The sequence below is a fragment of the Rhinolophus hipposideros genome (assembly GCF_964194185.1).
Source record: "Rhinolophus hipposideros genome assembly, chromosome: 10".
In the NCBI taxonomy this organism is placed as follows: domain Eukaryota; kingdom Metazoa; phylum Chordata; class Mammalia; order Chiroptera; family Rhinolophidae; genus Rhinolophus; species Rhinolophus hipposideros.
This window is the reverse complement of record NC_138056.1, coordinates 84772216-84792706: the sequence shown is the minus strand read 5'-3', so window position 1 is coordinate 84792706 and position 20491 is coordinate 84772216. Positions and strand designations below refer to the sequence as shown.

The 20491-nt window shown below is 49.4% G+C and overlaps 1 protein-coding gene across 4 annotated transcripts in view; it reads right to left on the bottom strand.

The window, feature by feature from the left end:
- Positions 1–20491, bottom strand: part of CEP164 (centrosomal protein 164) — a 90706-nt gene that overhangs the window by 22209 nt on the left and 48006 nt on the right. For 2 of the 4 annotated variants that reach the window (XM_081063875.1, XM_081063877.1), the window contains exons 5-10: positions 16920–17075; positions 16358–16492; positions 15610–15687; positions 7671–8042; positions 6582–6662; positions 338–423 (exon numbers count right to left, since the gene is read on the bottom strand). In XM_081063875.1, coding sequence (XP_080920001.1) covers positions 338–423; positions 6582–6662; positions 7671–8042; positions 15610–15687; positions 16358–16492; positions 16920–17075 — 908 coding nt within the window. Of the gene's footprint in view, positions 1–337; positions 424–6581; positions 6663–7670; positions 8043–11118; positions 11216–15609; positions 15688–16357; positions 16493–16919; positions 17076–20491 lie in introns of those variants that run through there. The other 2 variants (XM_081063876.1, XM_081063878.1) reach the window with 2 other exon arrangements.

Here is a 20491-nt window from a genome sequence, read left to right as displayed (position 1 = left end):
CAGCGCTGACACATGACCAGGCACACACACAGCTTAATCCAATCCAGTGACAAAGCCCTGGTCCCACAGTGGCGCTATGTGCACAGCAAAGGTACCCACCAAAAGCACCCAGCAGCACTTCACATTGCTGTGGTGCAGATTCAGGGGGTTTGCACACGCGCACGCATACACACACACACACACACACACACACACACACACACACACAGACTCTAAAGGCCATCTAGCCGTTCATCATCTGTCTTCATGCAGGAGCATAACGAACCACACAGACCAAATTCTGCCCCCGTCCACGCATCCTTAAAGGCGCCTGAGGGCAGCCTCTCACGTACTGTACCTCTCTGAGCCTTTGGACTGTTTGCTCTGCAGCTCATCTGGGCTGGACTGGCTGTCATCCTTGTCTTCTCTTACCAACCTCTGGGCCTGGAGGCAGGAGCAGTGCAAAGTGTATATTGGAGGGGTCTGTATTTGGGTCCCTCAATCCTCCAACTGACTCCCATGCCTAAGAGGGAGCACCGAGAAGTGGCTCTTGTGTGGGTGAGGACCACGTGGGGTACAGAAGAGGTGGCCGGGCTACTGTGCAACAAAGCCTCCTGGGGCTCTGGCTGAGCCTCCAGGCGCACAGCTGCTCCCAGAGCCAACCTTGCTGGCCTGGGGAGGGTGAGTCACAGACCACAGTCACTGCATGCAGAGCCAGAAGCCAGAGGCTGAAGGAAAACACACAAGAAAAAGAAAACGCTGCCTCCTGCAGTTGGAAGCCTTCACTGCCAGTTGCAAAGTGAAAGCAGAACCATCCATGAACACCACACACCTACAGAGGCCCCAGACCTCCAGTACCAATGACATACAGGGACGCTGCCATTAAGTGGGCAGAACTGGGGGCAGCAGACAAGTACATTAAAGAGGAAGGACCTGGAGAAATGGAGACTTGGTAAAACGAGAGAGTACCGTACTCCAGATAAAAAGGGTACCATTTGGGCACCTGAAGGGAGGAAAACAGAGTGCTCCTTTGCTCCATTCTGAGCTCCCCCAAGCACCCAGCTCCGACCAGTGGACAACAATGCCCCCTTCCCCAATCAGGGATTATACCATCCATCCAAAAAAAAACCAACCCAACCCAAATCTCATTTTTAAAGCGTGGGTGTCTGGGCAAATTTGGTAAAAAAGAGGACTATTCTCGATAAGTTCAAGTATTTTCTGCAGGGGTGGGGCCATGGGGTACAGTGGTGTAGTCAGCCTAGACTCCACCCTCTGTTCTACCACATCCTGCCTTGGGAGTCTGTCCCCCACCGGAAAACGGGATAGCAAACCGGACCTCACAGGGCTTCTGGTGAGGATTCAACTAGATTATGTACATAAATTCAGACTCCTGGCCTAAAGAAGTCTGCCACAAATGTTAGCTCCTCTATTCACATTCCTCTCCCTCCCCCAGCCTAAGACAGAAAAAAAAAGAAAACAACCTTGCCAGTGCCAGTCCCCATTCTAGGACCTGTACTCCTTCTGTCATATTGACAGGAGCCCCGTCTGTTCTGGGACACAAGGGTTAACAGGAGCGGTGGGGAGGAGACAACTCATTCCATCTTCCCCAGTGGGGTTCCTGCCTGGTTGGCACACTGCTGTGTCCTCAGCGCTGTGCCCACAGCCCCCCACACCTCTCCACTGGCAGTCTGACCCCAGCAGCTGTGGCCGACTCTGCCATCTGGATGGGCAAGGAAGGGCAGGGCCTGAACTAAAAGCCGGCTCCCCCAAATTACATTAAAAATAGAAATGCTGCCTGTGAGTACCTCCCAGTGCAGCAGAAGGGCTCCCTGCCAGTGCTGCCACCCCTAATCACATCAGCCTGGGCAGAGCCTGCAGACAACAGCAGGGGCATGCAGTCCTCCTCCCGCCTCACCTCCATTCCCTTCCAGTGTTCAACTCACAACTTGTCTTCCCTACAGATCACACCAAGCTCAGCAAATAGCTCCCTCTCTCAAGTCTCAAGGGGGGAAAAAGTCAGCCAGGCCAATCTCTTTAACAAACTAAAACTCGATGGGTGGTACAGTGAGGTGATCATAACAATTTGGGGAGTGGGCCTGAGTCAGAAAGAAGTAGCTGCAGAAAACATCTGTTTCCTCCTCGGTTCATCTATATTTCTGTCAGAAACCCCTGCTTGAGAAAAGGGGATACCTTGGGAAAGTACCCCAAGAGAGGTCCTTCAAGTAGAGTTTGACTTGATCCCTAGAACTTTTTGCCCCAGAAAAGGAATCAAAGGAACCAGACAAGGCCAGCACTCTTCAGAAAGGGGCGGAAAGGGGAGAAAGCAAGGACATTCTCAGCCTCTGGCCTCAGACGGCTTAAGACACCATTTCCCCATCCTTAACTCAGTTGTGGGTTTGGTGTTATGATCCAGTACCCAGTTAAATAAATCACAGTGCATTTATAAAGCAGGATGCTCTGCAAACAATAAAAAGAGTACGGTAGATCTGAAATAAGTCAGAAGTCAAGGACCTATTCCCAAATTTAAAGACCAATATTGCCAAGCAGTTTTTGTAGCACAGTCCCAATTTTTATGGGTGGAAACAAGATAAACAAATAGAAAATAGATACATGCTTATATGTGCACAGAAAAACTTCTAGAAAGGCACGTGAAAAATGTTAATGGAAACTGTTAATAGTCCCCACCTGTGGGAGTACGGCTATAGAAAGTAGACTTTGACCTTCTATAATATTTGAAAAAATTTATGGTCACTTTTGTAATTTATTATAAAATTCATCACATTTACAATTGATCATAATCATTATTTTGACAGTAGTGATGGTTTGAAAGGTGTATCACATGGTAAAAATATCGAATGGTACACGTTAAATACATGCAGTTTATTACGTGTCAATTACATCTCAATAAGGCTGCATTCAATTTTTTTAAGTGAACAAAACCTCGTTAAGCTCAGTTCTAAGGCTCTGCACTGGCCTTGGCCTCGGGAGAGATCCAGAGAATACAGAACCTGGGCAGGAGCCCCCAGGGAACGGCCAAGGAGACTGTGCTACGGTCTGGTCTGCCCTACACAGAGGCTGCGGCTTGGTCCTCCCGCCCCATGCCCCTGCTCAGCCCCTTCAGGCACTGAAGACGGGAGAGCGTGGAGACTGAGCCCCACAGGGCTCTGTGTGGGCAGCCAACCCGAGCGCCCAGAACCGCTCCATACCCAGTATGCTGGTCATGAGCTGGAGCTCAGGGCTTCCTCTGCCAGCGCTGGCAGAGGGTGCCTCATGAGAACCAAATCCAAGCCAAGCTCTGCTACTACTTTATACCAAGTGGCATGACTCAAAAAGAGGCTGCTGGCCACATTAGGTTTTATGTAGGACCCACAAACCTGTCTTTTTTAAAGCCCCCAAGTATTCTGATATTGGCCAGTTTTGGAACCAGAGCAATGGACATCCACCCTGCCCAGCCAACATGGTCACTTCCCCACTTAACCACCACTGCCAAAGGTGCCCTGCAATTCACCTGCTCTACACCCTCCCTGACCAGTCTGGCCTGCCAGGCCAGGTTTGTGCCTTCACATCCCATCAGGGCTGCAAATGGGAGTGGCTGAGGTGCAGCAGGGACCTGGCGGCTGGGCAGTGGCCCAGGAGGCTTGTCAGTCAGAGCTGAGAGAAATGCAACCAGCCTTACAGCTCTGCACTGTCTCCCACTCATTTCACTGAGGCCTCCCCAGGCTCGATTCACATTACATATCTTGTTTGCTTCACCCAAACCAAATGCTCCCTTACACTTGCAGAGACCGTACACCAGAATTTCTATTCTAACAACCCACAGAGGAGGAAAACACGATCTTGTGTTAACTCTGGAAATGAAAGCACAGCATCCCTTCTGGCCAGAGCCTGAGGAGGTCCTCACCACAGCTCAGTGATCCCACACACACTCGCACGCACACACAGCCAGTCTCTAACCTCCTAGATTCATGTCACGTTCCTGCAAGAGCCCAGAGGCAATGATCTCACATGATGTCACAGGCAATTCACACAGTAGTAGTAATACACAGCTACGTTTATTTAATGTTTGTATGCTAGTGTTTCACGTTCTTTACACCACTTTCTTCTCCTAACAGCTTCTAAGGACAGGATTTATCTCTGAGTCATCCTTGTACCCTTCTCTGGGTCACACGTCACCCATGCCTGCACAGAGCTTACATCTGGCAGGGGAGATAAGGAACCATAAAATAAAAGAAGCAGCACTAAGAAGAGCAAACGGGGGGAATGATTCATCCTGCTTGGAGGAGGTGGTATCAGAGGTGGGCCTCCAAGACCAGAACCAGCCAGGACAAAAGGGGCAGAAGCACAGCATGCAGAGCAGTGGAGGAAGGGACGGTGCCCAGGGAGTGGTGAGTGGCAGGCACTGCTGGTGCCCAGCAGGCAGGCTGAGGACCGGCCTGCAAATGTTAAATGGGCCAAGTAGGGAAGTGCCTTGAAATCCACAATCTATACACAGTGCTTTTCACATGAGCCAGTGGTCAACCCTCAGTTTCTAAATGAATGGACAGACAAATATGGGTGGGGGGTGTGCCTAATTCATAGCGGCAGCAGAGCAGGAATGGTCGGAAGCCCCCTCACAGTCAGGGCCCCGCCTAAATGAACAGAAATGCCCCTAGGATGTACAGGGCTCAGCTCTGGCTCATCCCCAAGGTGAAGCTGCAGCCCACCACCCAGTGACATTCGCCTCCCAGGGGGCCCCACTCAGGACTGGGGAAAACACACCAACATCCAGAAGGGGCTCCCAGATATGGCAGCAAAAACCAAAGTCCTGGAGACAGTGGACATGGAGAGGTCAGCACCCACCAGGGCCTCTCCTCTACCGCTGACCTTCCAGAAAGGCACCTACTACTATGTGTTTGGCACGATGCTAAATATTTCGACATGTACTAATTATTTAAAATAATACCAGGACTACATGGAAATATATGAGATAAAGGAAGTATATTAAAATGTTCACTGTAGACTCTAGTTGGTGAGTAGGTGAGTAGTCACTGTAAAATTCTTTTAAGTTTTCTGTACGCTTGAAATTTTTATAATAAAATTATAGGTAAAATACAACCCTGGGAGACTGGTACCCTTATCCTCATCTCCCAATTGAGGAAGTAGGTCTAAGAGCATATGTCATCTGTCCAAGGTCATACAGCCAATAAACAATGGGGCTGAGGGCAGATAAGCCCTGGGCAGACTCCAAAGCCCAAGCTCTTTGCATGACACATGCTGCAAAGCATGTCACTTCCCAACTGTCTCTCCCCGCCAACCAGAGCACCAGGAGAGAGGCCAAAGCGCCCAGAAGACCTGTAAAAGCAGCTTGGAAATCAGGTTTGGTAGGCTCCTCCCAGCTTTTTCTTTCCTCTTTCCCATGCAGATGCCCCTCTGGACAATGGGGATTAATCAATAGCACTTCCTCTACAGGCTTCTCTTTGGGACAGGCAGCAAGTGCCCACAGAAGAGCCAGCTCCCCATTGCCCTTTGGCTGCCACAGAAGATCCCTGCTGGGCTAAGTGACGGATTGCTACCTGATGGCACACTACTAGGGGCAGTTGTCACGAGCCCTGACAAATGGCGGGATGACCAGCCAAGGTCTGGTCCTGCTGTCCATGGCTTCCTTCACCCACTCCCATAGGGAAGGAAAACACAAATGGGCACATGTCTCTACATGGGACTCCTTCAGGAAGGCCAAAGCCCTTGCTTCCGAGTTCTGAGACATGGCTGTTCTTCATGATGGTTTTTGCCAACAATGACTTTTTGCCTTCCCTTCCTAGCTTTGGTTTTCTTTTTTGGTGACATTTTCCTTTCAGTTTGAGTTCTACTCCATTTAATACAGCTGCCATCTGCCTCCTAAGCCTATGGCTCAGTGAGGGGCTGAAGCACACAGTCCCCTAATTCCTCTGCACTCCCTCATATCATTACTGCTCATCCCTGATCCTCCCACTAATCCCTTCCCTTTGATCTGCTTCCTCCAAACAGATGGAGCATGGTTTCTAGAGGTAATGCTCTGCCAAAAAGCACCCTGAACGACTCCCCTTAGATGCAGACCGGGCAATTGAAGCCAGGATACAGCAGGCCGGGTGGAAGGTCTGGGACCAAGAAACTATGGATGCTGGCATTCCAGGACAAACTCTTAACTTTGAAAATGAAACCACAGCATCCCTCCTGGCCAGAGCTGGAGGACTGGTCCTCACCACAGCTCAGTGATCCCACACACACTCGCACTCGCACACAACCAGTCTCTAACCTCCTAGATTCATGTAAGTTCCTGCAAAAGCCCAGAGGCAATGATCTCACAGGCAATTCACACAGTAGTAACAGTAACAACAGCTACTTTTAAAAATGTTTGTATGCTAATGTTTTATGCTCTTTCCCCCACTTTCTTCTCATAACAAACCTATAAAGAGGGCAGTGTTATCCGTAGTTAATGGGCTAAGAATCTGGAGTTAGACGAGACCTAAGTTTGAGCCCCAACTCCCACTTACCAGCTGTGTGCTGTTAGGCAAACCGCTTCAGCACAGGAACCCACAGATCCATGCTATTAACCACCACTCTGCTGGCCCTCATAGCAGACTCACCAGGCCAAGGTAGGACTTGGGGTCAGAAGCAATGGAGTCTGAGAACTGTAGTTCCTTCATGTGTTCACTAATCTCCGACTCCTGGGGAAACAGACCCACAGAAAAGTCACCCGGAGCAGCACACAATGTCGTGATCACTACCCAGGGAATTCCGTTCAGGCCATGACGCCAACACAGGGCTCAGCCCAAAATCCACCTCTTCTGGAAAACCTGAAAGAGGCGTGTGGACCCTCCCCTTCTCTCTGGACACATGCACCAAACCCCCGCCCAGTCAGGCTGGGCAGCCCAGCTGCGTGTGGACAATCACACGCTGACTCAGGTCACCAAGGATTTACACGTGTAAGGAGGGCCAAGTGAAGTGGAGTGGAGATGGTTAGAAAGTTGGCAGTACGGAAGTGCGATGCTATCCTAAAGAAAAACAGAATGAGAGTCTCTTTCCCAGGAAGTAGTTAAAAGCCCTTTGAATTAATTCCCTCACCATCTACCTGGAGGAGGTGCAGGACTAAGGGTTGAAAATAGAAAATGCCAAAGGCTCTCCCCACGGGTCCTCCTTCTGTCCATTTGGGTCATTGGCCAGGTCGTGCCAAAGCAAGACTCCCGTGTCTTGAGTTGGTTCAGAAAAAGCCACAAAAATCAATGCGTCTTCCTGTAACGTAACTGACGGTGATAGAGCAGGAACTGCTGGTTGTGTTCACCACCCACCCCCTCAATGTTCTCCTCTCTCTACAGGAACCACTGCTGAAACCGTGACTAACACCAAACTGATGTCAAGAAGTAGAAGGGGGAGGTAGGAAACGGGAAGAGGAAGGAAGTAGGAGAACAGAAGAACATGCATATTCCAGGAGGGTGCCAGCGGAAACGCCAGTTTCTGCTCTGACTTTCTAGAGCCAGCAGGTTTCGAGTTTCATTCAGGATGTTACCTCCTGTGGGGTCTGGGCACATTTGTCACAATTAAGAGTTTTGGCTGGGTGATGTTGACAGCCCATTACAGGCCTGCAAATGAAGCTCCTGCCTCAGTAATAAAGATCTGGGGACAGAAATCTGCACTGCGCTTGCAGCCGCGACTGCCTGTGGGACAAAGTGACTTACTTCACTGGCGTCTGATATGCTCTCTTTCAGGACAGAACCCTCCTTCTTTGGCTCGTTTGCTGCCTCTTCCTTCCTGGAACCCTCCTCTCCTGTAGGCACCGGGTCCTCGTGGGCACCTTTTTGATTGGCTTTAGCAGGCTGATTGCCCCCAGGGTCCACCAGACTTCTGGATATCACAGGATCACTCTTGTCATTCTGTTCTTTTCCTGGGAGCCGAGCACTCGCCTCTCTTCCCTGTCGCCCTGTGCCATGGGCACTGCTCAGGCTGCTGTCTGCAGCTCGACTGCAGAGCTTGCCGGGAGGAGGGGGGCGGGCAATGTCTGAATCAAGAGAGGTGTCCTTTGCCTCTGGCTTGCTTGTTCCTGGAGACTCCTGGGGGCAGCAGACCACGTCAGAAAGGAAGACAGCAGGAATTAACAGAAAGAATTGAGAGACTTGCTGCAAGACAGAACGGTCATTCCTTGACTCCTACAGGCCAGTGCTGTACTTCTGACACCAGTGGTTATCAAACACGCCAAAGCTTTTCAAAACACATGGAGCATGGTTTCTAAGGCACCTGAACGACTCCCCTCAGGTACAGACCTGGCAACTGAAGCCGGGATACGGCAGGCCGGGTGGAAGGTCTGGGCCCAAGAAACCACGGCTGCCGGCTCCACTCCAGCCCTACCGAATCTGAACATCACGTGGTTTGGGCACGCCCCCCCGACCCCTGTCCACTGACAGGCTTGGAAACCACCGCACTGGACTGTACAACTCCATTACCAGCTAGCATGTCCTCGAGTAGTAAATCTGTCTGGTTCCAGCCCCAACAGCCGAATCATAAGATTGCAGACTCAAGTCAATGTTCATTTACAATGATGATGATGGAAAATCATGTGAGAGAAAAGTACCAATGTCTATTTTTCATTTTTAAAAGGTAGGAGGAAAAGAATATCAGGAGGGTGCCCTTCTGCAATAGCAATGCGGGTCGCTCTCTCCCTAAAGCCTCTCCTGTACAAGCAACCCTGGAGACAGGTCCTCTGTCAGAGGGCGCCAACTGAGTCCTCTGAGAAGCAGAGGCCAAGATGAGATTAGGTGTTTACGCGATTTGTGGGGGCAATGCCTATGAAGGATAAGGGAGGCAGGCGAGCCTTCAGGACAGAGGTCTGAGATCTGTGACAGGAGAGAGGGAAGGAGGAGACTGCAGTCGGAAGAGCCTCAGGCCACAGCATAATTCTTAGAAATGTCTTGACCAGCCCTGCAGGGGTCCGCATCGGGCAGAGATGGTCCTGCTGGAGGGCCTGCTGGACTCCATCACCTCCATCCACAAGCCGGCCTTGGCACGAGCTGCGGTGAAACAAAGGTGCAGGAACTAGAAGCTGTCAGTCAACTGAGGCTCCTTCAGCAGGGTCTCTGAAGGATATCTGTGCAGTACACCTCCACAGCTGCCACACCCTGCCTCTCACACAGAAACCCCACTGGTCAAGATGAGTAAACACCTTTAGAGCTGGCCAAAATAGAAAAAGAACCCCCCGCCCCTAGGAAATGCAGCCAGAGATCTCCCCTGGGCTCGTGCACAGAAGCCTTCTTCCCACAAAACACGTGCGCTAATACTTGAGCTGCCAGTGTGAACAACTTCTGAGCAAGATTTTGGAGACTTCCTGATTCTCCCCCCTGGAGACTCAAAGAAGGAGCATGATGACTAGAGTCCAAAAGTCCAAGGAGCAGCCCTACACGTGGCATTCACTGACACCCGCTGTTGAAGGATCTGCTGCAAAGACATGACCATCTGCCTGTAGGTCCGGCAAAGCCAAACTTTCCAAGGACTGTTAGAGAGGCAGGAAAGCAGAGCAGGTCAGGCTCAGCTTTGGAGACAGACTAGCTAGGTTCAAATCTTTGCTCCATGCTTACAGTGACCTTAGGCAAATTATTTAACTTCTCTGTGCCTCAGTTTCTTCTTCTAAAATACAGGGATATAGTAAGGCCTATCTCATAGGGTTGTTGGGAAGATCAAATGAGTTAACACTCATTAAGTGAGTTAAAGAACTGAGAACTGTGTCTGGCATACCGTGTTTCATAAACGTTAACTAATGTTATATGATGAGACCCACACGTTCATTCCTGAGCACCTTCTGTGTGCCAAACACCACCTTGGGGACCCAAATACAAACAAGACACACATCTTGCCCTCAAGGAATTCAACTGAATATGGAAAAAGTGAGATGTCCCAGGTGGCCCTGGTTATGAGCCTTTACTGCTCAAAGCAAAAGGCACTGGACACGGTGGTGACGCTGTCACCAGCCTCAAGCCTGTCCCAGGGACAAAAGCACAAAGGCAGGGTACCTGCCGTGCTGCTCATCCTCCCAGCGTCCCTAACCTGCAGCACAGAAACAATGTGCCGTGACCACTGGGCTAAGAGAAGGGGGCATGATGTCCTCTTGAAGACAAGCATCGTCTCGGGGAGGCAGGCCTCCTCGTCTCATACCCCCAACAGGGGCCAGCTCTCAACAGGAGCTCCACGGCCTCCAACAAGTGCTGGGAGCTTCCCGGCGTGAGCGAGGGGTGTCTGGCCAGTCACACTCCCTCACTCATCAAAGCAGGGCCAATCCACCGGGCCATGCTCACTTCGTGTTTAAATAAAGGCAGCAGACCTGGGTTAAGGGACAGAGGAGGTGGCAGACCACAAACAGCACCCATGGCCTTCAGGATAAAGTTCACATCTGCTCAGATGGCCCAGCCCTTGGCTGCATCGCATGGGTCCTCTCCAGCCACACCCTGCACAGCCTCTCCTCCAGCCTGAGAGCAAGCATCATGCTATTTCACTACTTTGTCATTTCACTACTTTTTAAAACTCTCTCTCTCTCTCTCTCTCTCTCTCTCTCTCTCTCTCTCTCTCCCCCCCTTCCCTCTCCTTCTCCCTCGCTCTCCCTCTTTCATCCTCTCCTTCTCCCTCCTTCCCCCTCTCCCTCTCCCTCCCTCTCCTTCCCCCCTCCCTTTCCTTCCCTCTCTTTCCCCCTCCTTCCCTCCCCACCCTCCCTCTCCTTCCTTCTCCCTCCCTTTTCCTCTCTCTCCCACTCCCTCTCACCCTCCCCTCTCCCTCTCCCTCCCCCCTCCCTCCCCCTCCTCCCCCTCCCTCTGCGTCTCTCTCTCCCTCCCCCTCCCCCTCTGCCACGCTCTCCCTTTCCCTCTCCCCTGCCCCCCGACAAACTCCCACTGGTCCTCACAGCATCACATCTTCTAGGAAGCCTTCCTTGCCTTCCTTGATCCCTGGCAGTTGTCCTGAGGTGAGCCTTCCCCATCCTCTTACGTAACTATATTGTATTATAATTGCTGATTTCCTTACCTGTTTCCCTCACCAGATCTGCTCCCTATTATCCTCAGTGCCTGGCACATAATAGATACTCAGTAAATGCCTGTTGACTTGAGTTTTTGAAAATGAACTTTAAAGACTCCACGGACATTTGCTAACCTGAGAATAAGACAGCTTCATCTTGAATAAGCCCTTTCACAGTCTACTCTGAAAGAAGAGAAACTGAGGACGAGAGGTCTGGAAATTCATATTGCTGCTACAAAAATAAATGATTAAGAATAAGTGTGTCGTGCAGACATAGAAGTTCCTACTCCATAAAACAGAGATGTAACATTTATTTTGCAAGGTTATACAGGGATTAGACTATATTTATTATAGTGCTTATTAAATGGAAAATAGCTAAACATATGTTAACTATTAATATTCAAGATGATGGAAAAACAACCTATCAAAACTCAGAGGACACGAGATACAGGGAGTGGTTCCCATTCTTATACAGGAGAGAACACAGCCAGACTACAAGAATGCTAGGCCAGCCTAGGCCACGCTCAAGCATGAATTCTTCAAAAGAAGATTTTCCCACGGTGGAACTTACCCTCTTCTGTCTACCTAAATACTAAAGCGTGGCGAACAGTAAAACCAATGAGCTTGCATTCTCGTGCTCATGTCAACTAACGGCAACGACACAACAGCCAGAGGTGTATCTGGAGGGGGAGGACAGCAGACGGAGACTAGACATCTGCTGTACATTACCCACAAAGGGATAAACGAGAGCTGAACTTATAGAAAGCCTACTGGACAACACGCTCCGCCCCTGTCCCGCCCTTGCTCCTCGTCACACTGCGGGCCCAAGGCCGGAGGCCCTGCCCAAGGTGCACACCGCAGGCCCGGTACACAGCCTGCCGCGTCAGGGCTCTGTGGCTGGGGACTGCACGGCTCAGCTTTGCTTCAGCTCATCTGTGCTCAGACTCCTTGTCTCCTCCTGTCACAGCCCCAGGTCCTTGAGTATCTCAAGGCAAATTTCTGTTGCTCTTTCAAAAAAGACCTTGCCATCTGCATGAGGAGGGGGTATAGGAGAGTGCCTGTAAGAACCAGTTCATGACTATTTAACAGAGCCCCCAAAAGCCACAGGCCCCAGCCCAGTGCTGTAATCGCCCTCCTCCGGCTGAGCACAAAGGCAGGGGCCGGCTCCCGTGACCCACACAGCTCCGAGGGAGGGCGTGGAGGGAGCCGAGCACGATCCTGTTCTGGGGAGACCCCCACCACGCCAACCATCAGTCCAGTCTATGTTCTACATCTCATTCCCACACAGTGGGTCTCAGTTCTTTCTACTGCTCCCTGGTGGTGATAGCACTTTCAATCACACTGACATCATCCTGTTATTTCTAAGCCCAGCTCCCTCCCTCTCCTTTGATCAGCTGATGGGCTTCTCACCAGCTCCACGAGGCCACATGCCTGCTTGCCTATCCCTCAGCCTCTCTCTTTCACTCCCACTCATTCTCAGTGTCTGTTTCATGAGCCTATCCCTTTTGATTCTGTAACAGACTAGAAATGGGTTTAAGCTGAAGGCAGAAGAGGAGGGGAAGAGGAAAGAGAGAGAGAGGCATTCTTGCCATCCTACTGCCCTCTCATGGAACCACGAGCAAAGTGACTGTCGACAGTGAGACACAGCAGAATAAACCATGGAATGAGCTCTCTACTGAGGGGAGCCTGGGATGCCCAGGAGTGGGCAGAGGTGGACAGCTCACAGCATCCAAGGTCTATAAACCTGGACAAAAGGCATTTTCAAAGGGCGTGGTCCCAGCAGAGGCAGCTTTGTCCAGTCCTAAAACCCCTCATTCATGCCCACCAACCTTTCCCACCAGGAAAAGCCCTAGTTCCTGCCTGAGGTTAGACACGGGAACCCAACCCTCCATGTGGCAAAAACGACTAAATCTGTTGAGATGCTAGAAACAGGGGTGGGAGGTGTTCAATTCACCTCCCACTCCAGACATTTCCCCCATCACACTGGGTTGCCTATTTATATTAAGAAGTTATAAGAAATATGTTTAAAACCTTCTCATCAGAAGGGAAGCTTTTGGAAATTCAGGACTGTCTTGTTGACATTTATAATCCATTATGAAGCAAAACTTAACTAAAAGTCCAGCTCCGTCATCATCAGTCTACTTGGGGGTCTTTAATCCAGCAGCTGACAGTAGGGATCAAGTACCCACTCTACGTGGAACACAAGAAAGCCAAGGGAGGAAAAGAGCACGGCACAGACTGCCAGGACACCCTCCCCGTCCCAGCATGGCTCATTCATTCATTCACCTATTCATTCTCTCAACTGCTCAGCACAACTTACTCAAGGCCCTTCCTATGTTCCAGACAGTGGGCCAGGTCCTGGACATACAGACATGAATAGGGCAGAAGCTCTATTCTCAATGCACTCAGTCTTGTGGAGACTATCCTCTTCTCCAAAAGTAAGTCCTCCTGATATCCCATTTCTATTCATGATCATCCTTTCTAGGCTCAAAATCTCAGCTACTGATTCTGTCAGTGTTATAAGGATTTAATGATAGATAAGAAGAAACAAAGTTGTCATTTCAGGAAAGCAAACAGACTGAAGGCTTTGGATTTAATGCAAACAGACCAGGCATCACTTGGAAGAGTTTCAAAGTAGACACAGTCAGGTTGATGATAAAGATGGGATACTCACAAAAAAGTGTCACATTTGGAAGAAAGTCACAATCAAAACATATCTGATGGCACAGAGCCAAAACTACAGATAGTCTGTGAGGTAATAGAGAAAGCCTAACCACAAACAGGGGCCTGCGATGGTTAGAATTGGGTCATCTGGGAAGGCCCACCTACACCTCAGGGCCTGTCAGCCAGCATCTGCAACCCCAGCCAGCCTGAGACATTAACCCAGGCTCTGCAGATGAGCTGAAGACCAAGAGATGAGTCAGCAATGACAGGAACACAATAAGGGATTACAGGGACATAATAAGAGAAAATAAGGAAACAAATTTAAATCCACGATACAAACACTGGTGTTTTACTGGTCACTTCTGTGACCATTTTAATAAAATGTGAGTGATCTGATTCACTTTAAAGTGTTTAAAGTATTTTTTAGAAATTGGTATATTAGATTGTGAAAAGTTTAATTAAGCTTGCAATCAATATTGAAATGTTTGGGGAAATCTGAGCTGTTGACTACATGATTTACAAGGTGTGTGACTACTTTGGGAATATTTAGAGAAATGTTCATTGTTAAAAATGAATAAACTGGACACCAAAGTACATATAGTAGGGAATGTTCCTTTTCAAGTGTAAAAATGCATTCGAGTTTTTAGGTATTATAACAACACGATGAGTTTTTGGTTTTGTTTGTTTTTCATAAAGAACATTCTGGTGGCAGTGAAGGACAGAGTGCCGAGAAAGAGATCAGAAGTAACAGGATTATTGGTGGGGGAGGTGGAGAGGGGTGGTAATTCCAGAATCTATTCCCAGTCGTATTCTGCATTTTCTAGGCCTCACCTGAGGCCTTTGCTCAAGCTGTTTGCTTGCCTAAAATATCCCTTATATTCTCCCCCATGTCCAAAACATATCCACTCTTGAAGACCAAGGCAAATGTCATCTTTCCCCAAGTCTTCCCTGAGCCCTAGGCAAGTAGCTTCTTCCCCTCAGAACTCCTTCCAGTAGTATCCCTGTGCTCTAGTTCTTTACACACGCTGCCCTGCTCTACAGTGTCCCACACACTAACCTACTCAGCATTTACTGAACACTCACTAAACACCAAGTACCTAGCGTTCCTTCCCTCTCTCCAACTGCAAACTCTTTGAGGCCAGCCAGACGCTTGTCTGAGGATACCCGGATCGCCCGTAGGGCCTAGCACAGGGGCCTGCTACACGGCCAGCACTTGACAAATGTTAAGAATCCGGATGATGTTATACCTCTGAAAGCTACCAATGCCTATGTAATCCAATCCCAAACGCTCAGCTGGCACTGGGGCCCTCCATGATCGAGCCCAACCTCCCTCCACAGTGTCCTCTCACATCTCTCCCTCATACGTTCTGTACTCCAGACAAAGGAGACGCCTCATCTTCCCCCACTCACCCTGCATCTCTGTCTCTGCCTATGCAGTGCCCAGGGGACTTCTCTGTCACCCATCACCTCTGCCTGTCTAGTCCTGCCCACGGTTCTGCCTGACTCACCTCAGACGTCAGTTTCTCAATGGAGCCTTTCTTAGTCAATTCAAATGGACAAGAGACCCCTAAGTTTACAGCAAGTCCGCCCCCTCATGGCACTCTGTTTTACCTTGCTTATGGCCTCACTGCATTCTACTCTGTTCCAGTTATTTAACACTCTCTTTTATGAGACTATAAGCTCTTAGAGAGCAGGAATCACATCTAATTTAGGCTTACACAACCTATAGCCTCCAGCAAAGTGCCTCATTTTGTAGAAATAGGCAATAAAGGGTGCTTATTTGATAAATGAACAAATAGATGAATTTCTTTCCCCTCTTATACACCCCCAAACCCCAGAAATCCCATCTGAACTGGGACAAAATGGTCCTCTTTCCAAGTACGTATCCCATAGGGAGAAAGGTTTAAGGAGCAAGGACACAGCCCGCTGGGGCATTTGCCTGCAGGGGCTTCGGGCTCTTACCTCATACTCAAAGTCGCCCCCCAATGCCCCAACGTCCAGGTGCAGGTTCTTAAGAAGCTCACTTGAGCTGCGGAAACTCTGTAAAGAAAATGACTGTGAGGGATTAAGTGGAAGGGAGCGGGACAGCCCAGGGTGAGGGCCAGGAGGCTCCTTGTGGGTTACGCCTTCTCAGTGAGAACTAGGACACAGACAGACTGGGCAAGAAAAAACTCTGTGGGCTGGAAATTCATTTTTACTTATTTCCAAGTAGCACAGAGGTTAGAAAAAGGTGAAAACAAGTGTCCACCAACAGATGAATGGATAAACAACATGTGGTCTATTCATACAATAAAGTATTGTTCAGACATAAAAAGGAATAAAGTTCTAATACATGCTACTACATGGATGAACCTTGAAAACATGCCACACAAAAGAAATCATACAGAAAAGAATACTGTATAATTATATGAAATATCTAGAATAGGCAAATCCACAGACAGAAAGTAGATCAGCGGTAACCTGGGGAAAGGGGAACGGGGGGAGTTATTGTTTAGTGGGCACCCAGTGGCAATTTGGGATTATGAATAAGTTCTGGAAATGGATCGCAGTGATGACTGTACAATACTGTAAAAGTAATTAAGGCCACTGAATTATTACTTAAAATTGGTTAAAATGGTAACTTTCATTTACACATATTTTACCACATAAAAAAATTAAGAACAATTAAAATAACACAGAGGGTTTCCAGGCCAGGAAGAGGATTCATTACCCGGTTGTCACTCTGTGCCTCGTCCTCCTTGTGGGTCTTCTCCCCTAAAGCCAAGAGGCGGAGAGCATTCTTGTCCTCATGGATGGAGCCCAAGACACCCTTTGTATAAGCAGAAGTCTTGAGACCCTGTGAAGGCTCCAAAATAGAGAAAGTCAGTCAAGTGACTCACTAGGAAGACCTTCAGAATGACCTTCAGAATGACCTTCAGAATGCTATCCCCACTCTCCTTCTATTTAGATGTCTTCTAGAGCAAGTCTACCAGGTCCACACAGCTGATGCTGGTAACTCCAGCTCAGACCAACCCCTCCTTTGCCCAATTCCCACTGCCCTGGCTACACGGACTGACAAATCAGCCCTACAGTCCCTATGGCATGAGTCCACCCTCCACTGCCCAGATTCCACCTTTGGCATCATACGGGTGTGACTCACCTTTCCAGCTAGATTCTGAGCTTTGAAGGCTAGGCCCATGCCCTCTGGTTCTCATCTATGGGCCACAGTTCCTAGCATGGTACACAGGGCCCCACAGTAACTAAATACACTAAACGCAAGAAAAAGCATTTACCAGCATGAGTTCTCCAAGTTGACTGGACTCCACTGAGTTCCCCTGGCTCACACTTGGAGATCCACAAAGAGCAGAGGGTGGGGCATCCACAGGGGCTCGTAAGGGAGCCAGGCCCCCAAGAGGAACGTGGACTGGGGCTAACAAGGAGCCCAGGGCCTGGGCAACAAAACACATCTTGTTACAAACCCAAGAAACCACATGGCTCTGAGAGTATCAGAGACAGATACAAAAATAAAACATCTAAATCCTGCCTGCTCAAATTTAAACCACCTCCGTTCAGAAGCTGCTAATGAAACACAACATCCAGAAATTACCATTGTGCCAACTATGTAAGAAATCACAGGCTGGTTGTTTGATTCTTATAATGCTGCTCTCTCACAGCGAATGGTTCTTTCACATTCGGCAGATGCTGCACAGGGCTCCGCCCTCCCTTCCGAAGCCACATAGGAAGTGTGGGGTGGGGAGCAGAGACAAAAGCCTCATCTACCAGAATGAGAAGCCTCAATAGTTTAAAAGTGATGAATCAAGAAAAAAGCAGTGTAAGCACATTATTTACAAATGCAGAAGTAAACATCAGAAGAAAGCGGTTTCCTCTGGAGAGGGGCACACACCATTGAACTGCTGTATTTTGTTATACACCTTTTGGAGCTATTTGACTTCACTTAATATGGGTATGTATTACTCTGAGTAAAATAAATATTAACTATGAAGCAGAATACAAGAGCAACAAAAGAGGAACTCTCCCCGCTCCACTGACGAGGAAAGAGGTTGAAAATAAGCCTTGCCTTCTTTTCCCCATCCTCAGCACAGCCCAACGAAAGCACTGTGCCAGCAAGGACAGGGAAAACCAAGCTAGGAGTCAGAACCTGTGAGACCTCGGGCTACTCAGACTCTTGGATTCTCAGTTTACTCATCTGAAAGATGGAGATTATGTGTGTCCCGTCACTTAAGGTTTATTGAGAAGTTCAAACGAGATCATGAATGCAAGGTGCATATGCAAGTGGTCCAGGGCTACACCAAGGTTATGGACTTACTATTAGTATAGAGATTCACATTACAATAGTCAGGGCTTAGAAGCAGAGGCAAGGAAGGCATTCTGGGGACAGTTTACAAAGAGCTCTTTAAAATTCATTTCTCAAACTTAAAATGTATGAAACAACACAAAAATTCCATTTCTCTCTAATCCCACAGGACTGAAGAAAGAACAGGGAACCTGGAAGAGTTCAGGATGAGAACATTCAGAGAACCCCTCAGCCTAGGGGCCAGACCATCCGAAGGGTTCTGAACAGGGCCCGTTTCTGCAGGGGAAGGGCGTCAGGCACTCATCTGAAAGGTGACATGAGAACCACTCCTGGGCCTTTGTAGATTCCCACTCACCTGGCCTGTTGTATAGTATCCTTGTTAAGCAGAAAAGGAGCTAATAAAATTGGCCAGCACTACCTGGGCACCAAGCACTGAGTTAAGCACCTTACATGCCATGTCACATTGTACTCTTGCAACAGCCTGAGGCCACAGTCCCCACATGAGCCAATAGAGACTGATAAGGTCAAGAGCCTGCCCAAAGTCACGGGCCAACAGGGGAGCAGATATGGACCTGGCACCCAAGGCTAGCTCAGGCAAGCTCTAAGGTGAACTGTGAGAAAATGGGGCTGCTGCTCCTGATTTCCACCCTCCCAACCAGCCCCAGTATAGCAGCAAGCAAAATTCTTCCCACACTGTATTTATGGAAAATTACAGACTCCTAACATGGCTAATTTGCTAACATGCTGGGGGCTAGAGGCAGGAAGACAGGTATGCAGAGGGCTTTGTCCTGCCAGGCCTTTACCAAATCAATGGTTGACAGGGAAATTATACATTCCTGGCTCCTAGCTGCTCGTCTGCTATAGACAGCCATTAACTGACTAAGGGCTGTGCGTGGCATTGTCCTTCAGAGCAGATAAACTTGCTGCCACTGGGCTAATTAAAACTTTTGGGATAATCTGCAGCTTATCTGATATTTATAGTGCTACCATAGTTATTAGAACTAACGGAGAACCAGCGCACGTTAGCAATTAGGAACCAGAGGTAACAACTGGGTAAAGCCACAGCTGGGCAACAACAGAATAGCCGGGGAAATTCAGACTGATCCCCATGGTCTCTAAACCAACATGACTTCTTCTGAATGAGGAATATTGCATGATTCTTTAAAGGGACCAAGGGGCAAAATGACAGCATACCCAACCCTTTGATAAATCCCAGTACAGGAGGAAGTGAAGGCACAAACAGGGTCTGCACAGCTTAACACAGGTTATCCACATGGTTTCTGGGAACCCTGGGAAGCGAGGAGCAAAAGCAGCTTACCAGATAATTGAGATTCTAGGCTTCAGCCCCTCGTGACTGTATGATTTTAAGAAGGGACTAAATTCAGGACTTTGGGGTAGGGTGTCTACTTGGCAGGACCTCTCTATAATCAGCTGATGGGAAAGGCTTCCCAAAGCCTGGGAAGGTACCTATATCCTGCGTGAGTGCTAGGATCGGCACCACCTTGCTTCCCCGCAAACTTGATCATCTTCAAGGCATGTGAACCACCCCGGAAACCTAGGTACCCTCAGCCCCTATCTTGCAGGTGATGGGGTAGAAAAAACATGCAACGCATGTCATCCCACACAATGGCCATCCTGAGTAGTTAAGCAATCAATAGTTACCAAGGGAGGGCAAACAACAGGAAAGCAGACCTGACGGCTACGCTGTCAACGCTACCTCCTCCCTCGCGGCCACGTTCCCTGAGGCCCAGAGGCCATGCTCTCTAAGAAGCCTACCTGGTTGAGAAGCTGCATCTTGCCTGGCTCTGGAGCAAACCCGCTGTTGGAACTCAGCTCGATTAGCCCCTGCCTGGGGGGGTTGCTGCTCGGCTGGAAATGGGCTTGCTGAGAGGCCTCCTGCCCAGTGAGGGCGAGGGCCACCTCCTGAGGATACTCCGGCAGCTCTGGCCCCCAAGTCAGAAACCCTGAGTCCCTGATGGCTTTGTGCTCTCCCTCACTAGACATCCTGGCAGACTCAGGTGCCATATAGAAGGCCATCCTGGCAAAGTCTTTGCATGCCATTTTCTGCACGCTCTCGGTCAACTCCAGGCCCTCCAGCTGGTTGGAGATCTTGCCCATGTGCAGGATGTGCTGGTAGAACCTCTGATCCTCAGAGCAGTCTTCACTCTGTGACTGCTCATCAGAAGACCCCTGCAGGTTGGACGACTGGGACACTAGGAAGGGGCTGAAGTGCAGATCTCTGGGTCCAGGGCCTGACTGAGCCATGCCCCACTCAGATCCCTGAGAGCTCTGCAGGTCCCACGGGAAGTTATTCACCTCACCCAGTATCTGAGAGCCCAGCTGAGAGGTCAGACTGCTGCTGCCGTTGCTCTCCAAGTGAGGCCCAGACCCACTAAGCTTCCTGTCTTCTTGGGGGGGCTTTGGAGATTCTGGGGGTTGTCTCTTCTTACTGGTAGGAGATGCCCCAGGGACACTTCCTGAAGGGGCGTTCTGGGCTGGTTCTGATGCCCGGGTATCAGGTGGTATTAGGAAGTGTCCCTCTGGTACAGC